The 16,002-nt window shown below is 47.9% G+C and overlaps 1 protein-coding gene across 1 annotated transcript; it reads left to right on the forward strand.

Moving 5' to 3' along the window:
* The first annotated feature begins 14,184 nt into the window (after positions 1-14,184).
* On the forward strand, positions 14,185-15,846 carry LOC119364497 (amino acid transporter AVT1I-like). Its single transcript, XM_037629975.1, has 3 exons — positions 14,185-14,385; positions 14,485-15,098; positions 15,203-15,846. The coding sequence occupies exons 1-3, from the start codon at positions 14,253-14,255 to the stop codon at positions 15,731-15,733; spliced, it is 1,278 nt and encodes a 425-aa protein (XP_037485872.1). The 5' UTR covers positions 14,185-14,252; the 3' UTR covers positions 15,734-15,846.
* Positions 15,847-16,002: the final 156 nt, after the last annotated feature.

Below are 16,002 nucleotides of genomic sequence, written 5' to 3' on the forward strand. Positions count from 1 at the left end.
TGAATAACCGTATTGCGATAGACATAATCCAATCATGTCTATGCTCAACGCAAACACCAATCTCGGTGGTAGAGGGAGCGTGCGATGCTTGATCATATCAACCTTGGAAACACTTCCAACATATATCGTCAGCTCACCTTTAGCTAGTCTCCGTTTATTCCGTGGCTTTTATTTCGAGTTACTAACACTTAGCAACCGAACCGGTATCCAATACCCTGGTGCTACTAGGAGTACTAGTAAAGTACACATTAACATAATGTATATCCAATATACTTCTATCGACCTTGCCAGCCTTCTCATCTACCAAGTATCTAGGGTAATGCTGCTCCAGTGGTTGTTCCCCTTATTACAGAAGCACTTAGTCTCGGGTTTGGGTTCAACCTTGGGTTTCTTCACTAGAGCAGCAGCTGAATTGCCGTTTCATGAAGTATCCCTTTGTTCCCTTGCCCTTCTTGAAACTAGTGGTTTCACCAACCATCAACAATTGATGCTCCTTCTTGATTTCTACTTTCGCGGTGTCAAACATCATGAATATTTCAAGGATCATCATATCTATCCCTGATATGTTATAGTTAATCACGAAGCTCTAGCAGCTTGGTGGCAATGACTTTGGGGAAACATCACTATCTCATCTGGAGGATCAACTCCCACTCAATTCAAGTGATTGTTGTGCTCATACAATCTGAGCACAAGCTCAACGATTGAGCTTTTCTCCCTTAGTTTGCAGGCTAAGAAAATCGTCGGAGGTCTTATACCTCTTGACGTGGGCACGAGCCTGAAATCCCAATTTCAGCCCTCGAAACATCTCATATGTTCTGCGACATTTCGAAAACGTCTTTGGTGCCTCTACTTAAACCATTTAATTGAACTATCACGTAGTTATCAAAACGTGTATGTCCGATGTTCGCAACATCGACAAACGACGTTGGGGTTCAGCACACTGAGCGGTGCATTAAGGACATAAGCTTTCTACTGATCGCATAATCGCTACTATCAACTTTCAACTATATTTTCTCTAGGAGCATATCTAAACGGTGGAACTAAAGCGCGAGCTTACGACATAATTTGCAAAAGGTCTTTTGACTATGTTCAGGATAATTAAGTTCATCTTATGAACTCCCACTTAGATAGACATCCCTCTGGTCATCTAAGTGATCACATGATCCGAGTCAACTAGGCCGTGTCCGATCATCACGTGAGACGGACTAGTCATCATCGGTGAACATCTTCATGTTGATCGTATCTACCATACGACTCATGCTCGACCTTTCGGTCTCCGTGTTCCGAGGCCATGTCTGCACATGCTAGGCTCGTCAAGTTAACCCTAAGTGTTTTCGCTGTGTAAAACTGTCTTACACCCGTTGTATGTGAACGTAAGAATCCATCACACCCGATCATCACGTGGTGCTTAGAAGCGACGAACTGTAGCAACGGTGCACAGTTAGGGGAGAACACTTCTTGAAATTTTGTAAGGGATCATCTTATTTACTACCGTCATCCTAAGCAAACAAGATGCATAAACATGATAAACATCACATGCAATCAAATAGTGACATGATATGGCCAATATCATTTTGCTCCTTTTGATATTCATCTTCGGGGCTCCATGATCATCATCGTCACCGGCACGACACCATGATCTCCATCATCATGATCTCCATCATCGTGTCTTCATGAAGTTGTCACGCCAACGACTACTTCTACTTCTATGACTAACGCGTTTAGAAATAAAGTAAAGTAGTTTACATGGCGTTCTTCAATGACACGCAAGTCATACAATAAATAAAGACAACTCCTATGGCTCCTGCCGGTTGTCATACTCATCGACATGCAAGTCGTGAATCCTATTACAAGAACATGATCAATCTCATACATCACATATCATTCATCACATTCTTCTTGGCCATATCACATCACATAGCATACCCTGCAAAAACAAGTTAGACGTCCTCTAATTGTTGTTGCATGTTTTACGTGGCTGCTATGGGTTTCTAGCAAGAACGTTTCTTACCTACGCAAGACCACAACGTGATATGCCAATTGCTATTTACCCTTCATAAGGACCCTTTTCATCGAATCCGTTCCGACTAAAGTGGGAGAGACTGGCACCCGCTAGCCACCTTATGCACCAAGTGCATGTCAATCGGTGGAACCTGTCTCACGTAAGAGTACGTGTAAGGTCGGTCCGGGCCGCTTCATCCCACAATACCGTCGAAACAAGATTGGACTAGTAACGGTAAGCATATTGAACAACATCAACGCCCACAACTACTTTGTGTTCTACTCGTGCAAAGAATCTACGCAATAGACCTAGCTCATGATGCCACTGTGGGGGAACGTAGCAGAAATTTAAAATTTTCCTACGTGTCACCAAGATCTATCTATGGAGAGACCAACAACGAGTAGAAAGAGAGTGCATCTACATACCCTTGTAGATCGCTAAGCGGAAGCGTTCAAGTGAACGGGGTTGATGGAGTCGTACTCGTCGTGATTCAAATCACCGATGATCCTAGTGCCGAACGGACGGCACCTCCGCGTTCAACACACGTACAGCCCGGTGACGTCTCCCACGCCTTGATCCAGCAAGGAGAGAGGGAGAGGTTGAGGAAGACTCCATCCAACAGCAGCACAACGGCGTGGTGGTGGTGGAGGAGCGTGGCAATCCAGCAGGGCTTCGCCAAGCACCATGGGAGAGGAGGAGTAGGAAGAGAGGTAGGGCTGTGCCAGAACTTCGTGTATAGCTCCCATGCGCCTCCCCACTATATATAGGGGTGGAGGGGCTGGTTTCTTGCCCTCCAAGTCCATTGGGGCGTTGGCCAAGGTGGGAGGAAAGAAATCTCATTATTTCCTTCCCCACCGATTGTTATCCCCCCTTTTTAGGGATCTTGATCTTATCCCTTCGGGATATGATCTTATTCCTTCTAAGGGGGGATCTTGGTGCGCCTTGACCAGGGGTGTGGGGCCTTGCCCCCACTACCAAGTCCATGTGGATCCCCCCATGCAGGTGGGCCCCACTCCGGAACCTTCTAGAACCTTCCCGGTACAATACCGAAAAATCCCGAACATTTTCCGGTGGCCAAAATAGGACTTCCCATATATAAATCTTTACCTCTGGACCATTCCGGAACTCCTCGTGACGTCCGGGATCTCATCCGGGACTCCGAACAACATTCGGTAACCACATACAAACTTCCTTTATAACCCTAGCGTCATCGAACCTTAAGTGTGTAGACCCTACGGGTTCGGGAGACATGTAGACATGACCGAGACGTTCTCCGGTCAATAACCAACAGCGGGATCTGGATACCCATGATGGCTCCCACATGTTCCACGATGATCTCATCGGATGAACCACGATGTCAAGGACTTAATCAATCCCGTATTCAATTCCCTTTGTCTATCGATATGTTACTTGCCCGAGATTCGATCGTCGGTATCCAATACCTTGTTCAATCTCGTTACCGGCAAGTCACTTTACTCGTTCTGTAACACATCATCCCGTGATCAACTCCTTGGTCACATTGCGCATATGATGATGTCCTACCGAGTGGGCCCAGAGATACCTCTCCGTTTACACGGAGTGACAAATCCCAGTCTCGATCCGCATAAAACAATAGATACTTTCGGAGATACCTGTAGTGCACCTTTATAGTCACCCAGTTATGTTGTGACGTTTGATACACCCAAAGCACTCCTACGGTATCCAGGAGTTACACGCTCTCATGGTCGAAGGAAGAGATACTTGACATTGGCAAAGCTCTAGCAAATGAACTACACAATCTTTTGTGCTAGTCTTAGGATTGGGTCTTGTCCATCACATCATTCTCCTAATGATGTGATCCCGTTATCAACGACATCCAATGTCCATAGCCAGGAAACCATGACTATCTATTGATCACAACGAGCTAGTCAACTAGAGGCTCACTAGGGACATATTGTGGTCTATGTATTCACACGTGTATTACGATTTCCGGATAATACAGTTATAGCATGAATAAAAGACAATTATCATGAACAAGGAAATATAATAATAATACTTTTATTATTGCCTCTAGGGCATATTTCCAACATACACCTATATCTATCCATGGGCCAGGCCGGGCCAGGCTTGGGCCGGGCCTAAAAAAGCCCATGGCAGAAAACTAAGGCCCAGGCCCTCCCGGGCCCTACCATCGGGCCTACTTTTCAAGCCCAAGCCCGGCCCATCTGGTAAAAAGCCCTCAAAAGCCCTTAGGGTTTAGGGCCGTGGGCCGGGCCTCTTCCTTAAAATGCCAATAGGCCAACCCCAAGCCCGTCCAGGCCCTGCTGGTGGGCTCAAAACTTAGGCCCAAGCCCAGCCCACAAGCAAGCCCATCGGGCCTAGGCCCTGGATTTTAGGGCCGGGCCCGGGTGGGCCGACAGGGCCGGGCCCGGGTGGGCCGACAGGGCCGGGCCTGAGATGGCCAGGACTACCTACACCTAGACTAGACAACAAGTTGAGTGTGGTGGGATGTGCAAGGGTTCAAGTCACATTGCTCGAATCAATGATATTTAGCTCATTCCTTAACTCGCGAAATCTTGCTTCATCCAAGGGCTTCGTGAAGATATCTGCAAGGTTATCATGAGTGTTGACATAGTTGAGCTCGGTCTCCCCTTGCCTAATATGATCCCGGATGAAGTGATACTGAATCTCAATATGCTTCGTCTTGAAGTGTTGCACCGGGTTGAGAGAAATCTTGATGGCACTTTCATTGTCACACCAAAGAGGCACTTTGTCACAAATGACATCGTAATCCTTTAAAGTTTGCCTCATCCATAAGAGTTGTGCACAACAACTACCGGCCGCCACATACTCCGCTTCAGTGGACGAGAGCGACACACAACTTTGCTTCTTGGAAGACCAACTAACCAAAGAGAAACCAAGAAATTGGCACCCTCCGGAAGTGGACTTCCTATCCACTTTGTCTCCCGCCCAATCGGAATCCGAATATCCTTCAAGTTTGAAGCTTGCTCCTCTTGGGTACCATAAGCCAAAGTTTGGGGTATGAGCCAAATATCGAAAGATTCGCTTCACCGCCACCAAGTGACTTTCCTTTGGTGCGGCTTGAAACCGTGCACAAATTCCCACACTCAACACGATATCCGGTCTAGATGCACAAATGTAAAGCAAGGAGCCAATCATGGAGCGATATACCTTTTGATCCACCGCTTTACCATTTGGATCAATGTCAAGTTGGCACTTGGTTGGCATTGGGGTGGAAGCCGACTTGACGTCACTTAGCTTGAATCTCTTTAACATGTCTTGAGTGTATTTGGCTTGGTTGATGAAGGTTCCTTCTCTTCTTTGCTTGATTTCAAACCCGAGAAAGAACTTCAACTCTCCCATCATAGACATCTTGAACTTTGAGCTCATGAGAGCGGCAAATTCTTCATTGAAAGCTTTGTTAGGGGAACCAAAAATAATATCATCAACATATAGTTGGCACACAAACAACTCCCCTTTGACCTTCTTAGTAAAAAGAGTGGGGTCGATCTTCCCGATTTCGAACCCACGATCTTGTAACAACTCTGTAAGTTGCTCATACCACGCACGTGGGGCTTGTTTAAGGCCATAAAGCGCCTTGTGGAGTTGGTACACATGATCGGGGAAGAAGGGATCTTCGAACCCGGGGGGTTGTTTGACATACACCAACTCATTAATGGGACCATTAAGAAAAACACTCTTCACATCCATTTGTTGCAACATGGAATTATGATAAGAAGCATAAGCAATCAACAAACGAATAGATTCAAGGCGAGCAACGGGAGTAAAGGTTTCACCGTAGTCGATACCCTCGACTTGGGAGTAGCCTTGTGCCACCAAGCGGGCCTTGTTGTGAACAATGATCCCATGAGCATCTTGTTTGTTCTTGAAAATCCACTTGGTTCCAATGACATTATGATTTCCGGTTGGCCTTGGCACTAATTGTCACACTTGGTTATGCTCGAAGTTGTCAAGTTCTTCATGCATGGCATTGAGCCAATCCAGGTCCTCGAGCGCCTCATAGACCTTTTGGGGTTTGACACAAGAAACAAACGCGTGATGTTCACAATAGTTTGCTAATTGTCTACGAGTGCTTACCCCCTTTCTTAGGCTTCCCACCACATTCTCCATGAAATGGCCTTTGGTAGTGAGCTTGGAAGCAATCTTCGCGGCACGACGCTCTAATTCCTCCTCGGATGTGAACAGAGGAGGGGTAACTTGTTCATCTTGAGCGCCGTCTTGAGCTTGTTCTTGATATTGAGCTTGCTCTTGATCTTGAACTTGCTCAAGGAGTCGAACATGACCTTGGGCATCATTTGGTGGTTCTCCACTATCTTGAGGTTGATCTTTCCCTTGACCTTGTTCACGAGGTAGAGGGCCTTCACTTTGTTCTTCGGAAGCGTGTGGGTCTTGGGTTGGTGATGGCTCCATTTGAGTGGAGCATTGTCCTTCTCCTTCGGCCACAAGGGGTTCCTCAGTGGGTAGGATATGACCAACACCCATTCTTCTTATGGCTTGGGGAGGAATTTCATCACCTACATCACAAGTACCTCTTTGCTCCACTTGGGAGTCGTTATTCTCGTCAAACTCCACATTACACGTCTCCTCAATGAGTCCGGTGGACTTGTTGAGGACACGGTAAGCATGAGAGTTTGTAGCATAACCAACAAATATGCCCTCATAAGCTCTAGCCTCAAATTTAGACAAACGAACACCTTTCTTGAGAATGAAACACTTACACCCGAACACCCAGAAGTACTTGAGGTTGGGCTTGTTACTGGTAAGTATTTCATAGGGAGTCTTGTTCAAGCCTTTGCGGAGGTAGAGCCGATTGGATGCATGACATGCTGTGTTGATGGCTTCGGCCCAAAAGTTGTAAGGAGACTTGAACTCCGCCATCATGGTCCTTGCCGCATCCATCAACGTCCGGTTCTTCCTCTCCGCTACACCATTTTGTTGAGGGGTGTAAGGAGCAGCATACTGATGCTTGATCCCCTCATCACTAAGAAACTCATCCAAGGTGTAGTTCTTGAACTCGGTGCCGTTGCCACTCCTTATTATCAAGATCTTTTCATCATGTTGCCGTTGAGCTTCATTTGCAAAGTCGATGACGGTTTGTTGGGTCTCGCTCTTCCTCTTGAAGAAATATACCCAAGTATATCTTGAATAATCATCCACGATCACCAAGCAATACTTTCTACCCCCAAGACTATCAAAGGATGGATGCCCAAAGAGATCCATGTGAAGGAGCTCCAAGGGTCTCTTCGAGTATAGTCGTGGGAGGGTGAGCCGTCTCATGAAGCTTTCCCTCGATACAAGCACTACAAGCACAATCTTTGGCAAAACTAACATTTGTTAGTCCACGGACATGGTCCCCCTTGAGAAGACTTTGCAAAGATCTCATATTGATGTGGACTAAACGGCAATGTCAAAGCCATCCCACATCAACTTTAGCCATTAGGCATGTCGCGATCTTAGTGGGTCGCTCCGAAAAGTTAATCACATAAAGACCGTTCTCGACATGACCAACAAAGGCTACTTTAAGAGTCTTGCTCCACAAGAGGGCCACGGTATCAATATCAAAGAAAGTAGCAAAGCCCATGAGTGCAAGTTGACAAACGGAAAGACGATTGTAAGCAAGGGACTCAACAAGCATGACTTTCTCGATCGTGAGATCATGAGAAATGACAACCTTGCCAAGCCCCAATACCTTAGAGGACGAGGCATCACCCCACTCGACGTTGGTGGGCATAGATGGAATCCTTTGCACATCCACCACCAAGTCCTTGCTTCCGGTCATATGATTTGTGGCCCACTATCGAGCAACCATGATCCTCCACCGGAAGCAAACACCTACACGAAATCAATGCTTGGTTTTAGGTACCCATTGAGTAATGGGTCCTTTGATGTTAGTAACAAGGGTCTTGGGAACCCAAATAGACCATTCAATGTACTCATAAGGAGGACCGACAAATTTAGCATAAACATGCCCATCACTAGCACGGCATAACACATAAGAAGGGTTAAAGTCGCCGGCTTTGTTGGAAAGGGTGGCATTGCCCTTTTTGACATCACCACCCTTCACATTGTTCTTCTTATCCTTAGGAGCACCCTCTCCCTCCTTCACAAACGTTTGCTTGAGAGGGGGAGGTCGTTTGGTCTTGTCGCTTTTCTTCTTGTTCTTGGACTTGGGTGCGAATCCAACTCCCTCCTTGGCCACAACTTCCTTTTGATTGCTCAAAAGGTCATTGAGGTTTTTCTCACCTTGAATGCATGTCATAAGGCCTTTCTTCAGTTGCTCTTTCAACTAGGCAATTTCCTCCACAAGATGCACATGCTCACAACACGGGTTAGTAGCATTTGTGCTATCAATTAAGACCATATGAGGAAAGGTGGCTTTCTCCTTGGTTAGCTTCACTTGGAGTTGAACATGAGACTCCTTGAGGCTAGCATGAGAACCCTTCAAAGCCTTGTGAGCCTTGTCAAGTAAATCAAACTCCTCTTTGAGTCTAGCAAGGTCAACCCCAAGTTTAGCCTTCTCGTAGTTTAACACACGAGAGACAACAAGAGCATGATCAAGATCTTTCTTTAATTTAGCATGGTCATTGTTGTGTGACTCCTCAAGAGCCAAACGATGACCACACTCTTCCTCAAGAGCGTTAGAGAGATCCGATATCTCATCAGCATAGTCACGACTATGACCTTCCATCTTAGAGATGGTTTCTTCATGAGCCTCGATCATGTCATTGGCTTCACCAAGTTGTTCCAAGAGAGCAACAAAGTGCTTCTTGGATTTTCCCTTAAGTTTACTCATAAAAGACTCAAATTCATTCATCTCTTCATTAGACCCCTCATTTTCATCAATGCAATCCGTCAAGGAGGGATTAGTAATGATGGTGGTTTTGATGTTGGGGGTTACCTTGTTAGTGGCTTTAGCCATGAGGCACTTGGCGGTGATGTTCTCGTTGGGTGAATCGAAGAGAGACACCCAGGGAGTTGTGGCAATGGAAACGGAGGCCATGGCCATTGCTTCTCCATCTTCATCATCATCGTCATCCTCATGGTATTCTTCTTGAACCACTAACCCTCGAGTAGGAGTCTTTTTGGTGAAGTTGTTCTTGTTGGGGAAGGACTTGGCTTTGTCTTTTCGAATGAGCTTGCCACCATTGTCTTCCCGCTTCTCGTAAGGACAATCCACAACAAAGTGACTCACATTACCACAATTGTAACAAGTTCTCACTCGTTGCTCGCCCTTGAACCCACTTGAATTGTTCTTTTTGAATTTGGGCCTTGTGTTCTTCTTGCTCCAAAATTGCCTTGAAGCAAGAGCCATGTGCTCATGATAATCATATTTTGTATCCTCGGGATTGCCCTCCTCATCTTCCTATTCTTCCTCTTCTTCCACAATGACCTTGGCCTTCAAGGCAAGATTGGACTTCTTTGTTCTTTGAGAACGGAGCACCGCATTGTCGGCGGTCTTGTCCAAGATGCTCATTGCAACGAATTCATCCAACACTACACTTGAGGTCATGGAGTGGAAGTCCGGTCTTTGACGAATGACGGAGGACATGGCCTTGTTGTAGGGCATCATGGCCTTGAGAAACTTGCGCTTGATCCAATTGTCATCCGTGTCCTTGCTCCCATGATCTCGGAGTGAGACCGTGAGTTTGGTTACTCTCCGAATGAGCTCACGGGGTTCTTCATCTTATTTCATTGCAAACTCAATGGCTTCATCTTGCACCACTTCATAGTTGGAGCATTGAATTCTTGCGCTTCCCCGATAGAGAGACACAACGCAATGCCATGCGTCTTTGGCCATGGCGTAGCGTCAGAGATGAGGGAGATCTTCGAGGAGAATTGCATCTTGGATGATGAAGAGAGCATTCTCATTGAATTGATTATCCACGGCTTCTCTAGGGGTGAAGTTGCTTCGGTCATGTGGATAGAAACCTTCTTCAATGATTCTCCAAAGGTTAATATTCACATGATTTAAATGGCGCTTGAAGCTTTACACCCAAGAATCAAAATCCTCATTTTTCACAATCTTAGGAGGAGGACCAGCATGATTTAAATGAGTAGAGGGAATCGGTCCTCCATAAGATGGAGGTTCCACATGGGCAAACATGTCGGTGCCATTTCTACCACTAGTAGAAGGACCCTTTTCACTATTAGCTTCCCCCTTGTCGGAGTTAGCATCCGTCACCTTGTTAGTGGGATCATCCACTTTCATCGGCGAGGTAGATAGTTTAAGTCCTTCTAAGAATTTATTAAACATGATTTCAACCTCGGTCGTCATGGAGGTTTTCAATGTGTCCAAAGCCACATTGAATTCCTCACGAGAGACCGCAGTTCCCCCATCGGCCGTAGACGAGCTCGAATTCACACGGAGTGCTCCTCCACACCATCTGCGGTGTCAATCATTCTCTTTGGACGGCAAAGTCCTTAATAAAGAGATGAGGCTCTGATACCAATTGAAAGGATCAATATAGTTGACTAGAGGGGGAGGATAGGCAACTAAAAATTTTTAGCTTTTCTTTACCAGATTAAACTTTGCATCAAAGTAGGTTGTCTAGATATGCAACTAGGTGAACACCCTATATGATGCAACACCAACAAGCACACAAGTAAGTAAGGGAAACAACACCAATAAACTTGCACAAGTAAAGGCACGATATAACCAAGAGTGGAGCTGGTGGAGACGAGGATGTGTTACCGAAGTTCCTTCCTTTTGAGGGGAAGTACGTCTCCGTTAGAGCGGTGTGGAGGCACAATGCTCCCCAAGAAGCCACTAGGGCCACCGTATTCTCCTCACGCTCTCACACAATGTGAGATGCCGTGATTCCACTATTGGTGCCCTTAAAGGCGGCGACCAAACCTTTACAAACAAGGTTGGGGCAATCTCCACAACTTAATTGGAGGCTCCCAACGACACCATAAAGCTTCACCACAATGGACTATGGCTCTGCGGTGACCTCAACCGTCTAGGGTGCTCAAACATCCAAGAGTAACAAGATCCGCTAGGGATTAGTGGGGGAAAACAAATATCTCTTGGTGGAAGTGTAGATCAGGGCCTTCTCAACCAATCCCGAGCAAATCAACAAGTTTGATTGGCTAGGGAGAGAGATCGGGCGAAAATGGAGCTTGGAGCAACAATGGAGCTTAGGGTTGGAAGAGGTAGTCAACTAGAGGAAGAAGACATCCCTTATATAGTGGAGAGACAAATCCAACCGTTATCCACTAGCCAGCCTGCGACTTGCGGTACTACCGCTCACGACACGCGGTACTACCGCAAGGGCTCACGGTACTACCGTGATGGATCGCGGTACTACCGCCGCTGCGGCAGGAGCTAGCCCAGGCCTGAACCGCAGAGGGTGAGGGCGGTACTGCCACTGACGTGGTACTACCGCTCCCCCTTGAGGTACTAGCGCAAGGCAGGATTGAGCTAACCTGGGAAGGGGCGCAGATGAATAAAAATACATCCGTGCCCACTTCCGCTGAAAATATACAATGCAAAAAAATCCGACACAGTACTACCCGCGTGTGACATGCGGTACTACCGAGCAGGGAGCGGATGTAAAAAATTACATCCGCCCCTACTTCCGCTCCTGCTGTCGTGCCATACCTAAACTCAAGGTACTACCGCGCACGTGGGGCGGTACTACCGCGCGGGGCATGGATGTAAAAAATTACATCCGCCCCTACAGCCACACGAGCGGTCGAGTCTGGTCCGATGCCACGGTACTACCGCTCCTCATGAGCGGTACTACCGTGGGCGCCTACGGTACTACCGCAACCTCGTGCGGTACTACCGTAGGTGCCTGCGGTACTACCGCTCCTAGGAGCAGTACTACCGCAAGCCCCAGAACAGCAACAGTAGGAATCCTTCTCTTTTGCATCTATACGAAGAAAGCAGACGATGCTCCAGAGTGCAAAGGGAAAGGCGGTGCAGAGGGAGAAACGTGTACATGATGATTCCACCCGAACCTTTCCAACGCGGACCCCCTCTTAATAGTACGGCTTTCCTACGACTCAATTCCATCGAAAAGAAACGTAGAACAAAACACCGTCTTCACTAGTCTTTGAGAGGCACCAAACCGTCTTGTGCCAAGTGACGAAACGTCTGAAATACTCAAGGCACACGATTAGTTCGCAAACGTATTGTCATCAATCACCAAAACACCTTAGAGATAAATATGCCCTTACAACGGTGATGGAGTTTGCTCCGGCCTAGATCTGGGTCGAGCAGGGCTTTCGGCTAGGATGGAGGTCACAGCTAGTGGGGCTGTGGACGCCACCTTCCTCGTGAGGTTGTCACGGACTGAGGCGCCGGTGGCCACCTCAGACGGCCTTGTGTTAGGGGCTTGCTGCACGAGGGCCTACCATCCGGAGCTTGGCAGCATGGGACCGTGGAGCCGGATGTGTGGTCTCGACCAGGGGGTCAAGGAAGCCTGCGTCCACTGTCTGTTGGTGGCTCCGTTGTCGGTTTGGGGCCCAAGACGGCTTTGGCTTGGTGGCTTGACAGGGGCCGACGATTTTCTCGTGGCGAAGAGTGGTGGTTGTTCTGCCTCAACATGGTGGTCATGCATCAGTGCCTCGGGAGGACGGTTCGACGGAAGCTGCGCAAGGCCTTGGCCATTGCTGGCGACGACGACGTCTATGGACGTTGTTTTCCTCCTCGGAGGCGTCACTCCCATTCCATCCTCCACAAGCCATCTGACATCCTCACTGGTGCTATGTCCTCCCATCCTCTACGTCTTCTTCAGGGATGTTCATCTGATTTTTTGGTACCAACGTTCCCTAGGTGCTTCTTGTCACGGGAAATGTACCTCGACGTCTCCTTGGGCTCTTCTAGATGGCACATCTGTTAGCTCATAGTAGTGAACATTCCATCTGTAATATTTCTATTGATAGTACTTTGTAGATGTTCCATAATCAATAAAGTGCCGAGATTCTCTCAAAAAGGATAAAAGAAAAACCCCAGTCTTAGTGAGAACAACACTCGGCTCTTACCATTTTGGTCAGTGCAAGCTGTCTATTTATTATTCCCTCCATTCAGCATCACTTATTTCTGAACAGAGGAAATATATATTAAAGTTCTCGTAAGTCAGTAAATAGAGAGATCAATTGCTCTTCACATTAGAGATGGATTATGAGGAATTGCCCAATGCAAATTGAGATCGAGAACTCTAAAACCAATTTGCTCTATTTCTCTCCTTTGGACATGGATCAAGAAACATGATCTTTAATTTTCGGCGAGTATCTTAGATAATCATGAAGAGTTAGCTAGAGACTCTAAGGTAGAGTGGAGGCTTTGCAAATTGTTTCGAAAATCCAGACCGCCCTCTCAAATCAGCCAAGGAAATTTAGTACTATTTAGTTCCAATGTCTTAGCTAGACTGAAATATAAGTCGGACATGGAATTTTAGGTCTTCAATTTGACTAATGTCTCAAAAAAATATCACCATTGAATGAAATTTTAAAACATATACTTTTATGGCATATTACACATGTTTCACTAATTATATTGAAGAATAAAAATCAATGCCCGATTATAGTTTCCTTTGAAAGGAGGGAGTACTAAAGGTGCGAGAAGCCGGTCAATGAGCCATATGGTTTGTGTGAGTTCGCGAGTTTTTGTTACGACGACTATGATGCAATGCTCGCATTGTTACCATTATGCACATGCTTCACGTGCATGCTTTCGTTAACGTTTCACACTGACACGCGAGTGTGACATTTTGGTAATCCCCATGCATCCAATGTTTTGTGGGCCAATCATTTTAGTATGCCGACCAATTTTCTTTTCTTTCAAAAAGCATCAGATTTATTATAAAGGATCACCGAAAGCATCTCAAACATAAAAAAATTACATTGAGATTTCAAGACCACTACTACAGTCTGTGGCAAAGAACTAGCCGTCGACGCGCCGTTATGGCAACGCCCTTACTGAAGCCGGTTTGACCTTATCAATGACAACCGGAAAGTCTTTGTGCATGTGCCTATAAAAGACCAACGCCCTGAAGCTGTAGTTATCATCATTGAACCCTTACATATATCTAAAGCACCTAACACTAAATCTTACCGTATGACAAGATTTCGCTAACCTCGGAAGGAAACTTCAGGAATCTATGCCCTTCTCCGCCCACTTGCATAAACAAAGCATTATCGTCGTTGGTGCTCATTCCAGCGTGGGAGTAGTACTCATCATAAGTGTGAGGCTGTGAGCACCCGGTCGGGTCGCCCCGTCCCGATGAGCCATGCCGTGCCGCTTCTCGGGAGGAAAGAGGCCGCGCGGCCGGAGCAGGCGGCGCAAAACGGGGCTCGGAACGACGGCAGTGCCAGCTTCGTGCGAACTTGCCTCAACGGCGTCAACGCCCTGTCAGGTGTGCCTCCACATCCATCATCCATGGTTTTCCTTCCGTTGGTTTCGCATGTAGTACATTTCGTTTGATTGACACTGTTCGACGCTCCGATGAGTGTAGGTGTTGGGGTGCTGTCGGTGCCCTACGCGCTGTCGGAGGGTGGGTGGCTGAGCCTGCTGCTGCTGGCCGCCGTGGCTGCCGCCTGCTGGTACACCGGCCTCCTCGTCGGGCGCTGCATGGACGCCGACCCGGCAATCCGGACGTACCCGGACATAGGCCAGCGCGCCTTCGGGTCCCCCGGCCGCCTGCTCGTGTCGTCTTTCCTGTACGCCGAAGTCTACCTCGTCGCCGTCGGCTTCCTCATCCTCGACGGGGACAACCTCGACAAACTCTTCCCGGACTCCAGCCTCGCCCTGGGGCCCGTGTCGCTCGCGGGGAAGCAGCTCTTCGTCGTGCTCGTCGCGCTCATGGTCGCGCCCACGACGTGGCTGCGCAGTCTGGGCGTGCTCGCGTACGTATCCGCAGCAGGCGTGTTCGCGTCGGTCGTCGTCGTCCTCAGCGTGCTCTGGGTGGCGGCCGTCGACGGCGTCGGGTTCTCCGGGCGAGGCGCTACTACGCCGCTGCGGCTCGCCGGCCTCCCCACCGCTCTCGGCCTCTACACCTTCTGCTACTGCGGCCACGCCGTGTTCCCGACGCTGTACACATGTATGAAGCAAAAGTCCCAGTTCCCAAAGGTACTCGCCTCATCGATCTCCGGCTGAAGAGTGTCCGGATAATTATATAATCCTAAAATGTACTGTAGCAAACGTGAGATCTACTTCTCTTCCTAATTAAACAGATGCTGGCGATATGCTTTCTGCTGTGCACGCTCAACTACGGCTCAATGGCCGTGCTCGGGTACCTCATGTACGGCGACGGCGTGCAGTCCCAGGTGACGCTCAACCTGCCGGCGGCGAGGCTCGGCTCCAAGATCGCCATATACACGACGCTGGTGAACCCGCTGGCCAAGTACGCGCTCATGGTTACGCCGATCGCAACGGTCATCGAGGAGAGGATCTATGTCGCGGTAGGCCAGGGCGCCGCGGTCTCCGTGGCGGTGAGGACGCTGCTGGTGCTCAGCACGGTGGTCGTGGCGATCGCCTTGCCGTTCTTCGGCTACCTCATGGCGCTAGTGGGGTCCTTCCTCAGCGTCGGCGTGTGCATGCTCCTGCCATGCGTCTGCTACCTCAGGATCTTCGGGGCACCGTCCATCAAGTGTTGTCGCACCGCCATGGAGGCGGCCGCGATCTTCGGGATACTGGCGTTGGGCGCGCTAGCGGCTGTGACAGGCACGTACTCTTCTGTGATGCAAATTATCCACCACTTGTAAGTAGTATGCCCAGGAACATAATGCTCGGTCTTTCGTTTCCTTTTTGCGGGGGAAATCAAATTGTAGTTTCTTCTTCCTCTTCTTTCTGAGTATAAACCGTAGTTTCTTCTTCATTTGCCGCACTTTGTTCTGCTATACGAGTGGTCTAATTTTTATTTCAAAGGTGTGGCAAGGTCTCAGTCAAGTGACATAACATGTAAAAAAGAAACTGAAAAAAAAAGAATTGCATGAATCTTAATGTAAGATCTTACGAATATAGTATCAATCGA

This window comes from Triticum dicoccoides, chromosome 2B (genome assembly GCF_002162155.2).
Source record: "Triticum dicoccoides isolate Atlit2015 ecotype Zavitan chromosome 2B, WEW_v2.0, whole genome shotgun sequence".
Classification (NCBI taxonomy): domain Eukaryota; kingdom Viridiplantae; phylum Streptophyta; class Magnoliopsida; order Poales; family Poaceae; genus Triticum; species Triticum dicoccoides.

Excerpts from the sequence above, each read along its gene's own strand:
- LOC119364497 (XM_037629975.1), top strand. The coding sequence starts at position 14,253 with ATGAGCCATGCCGTGCCGCTTCTCGGGAGGAAAGAGGCCGCGCGGCCG. Across the intron at positions 14,386-14,484 it reads CGGCGTCAACGCCCTGTCAG|GTGTTGGGGTGCTGTCGGTG; the intron begins GTGTGCCTCCAC and ends CGATGAGTGTAG. Across the intron at positions 15,099-15,202 it reads AAAAGTCCCAGTTCCCAAAG|ATGCTGGCGATATGCTTTCT; the intron begins GTACTCGCCTCA and ends CTAATTAAACAG.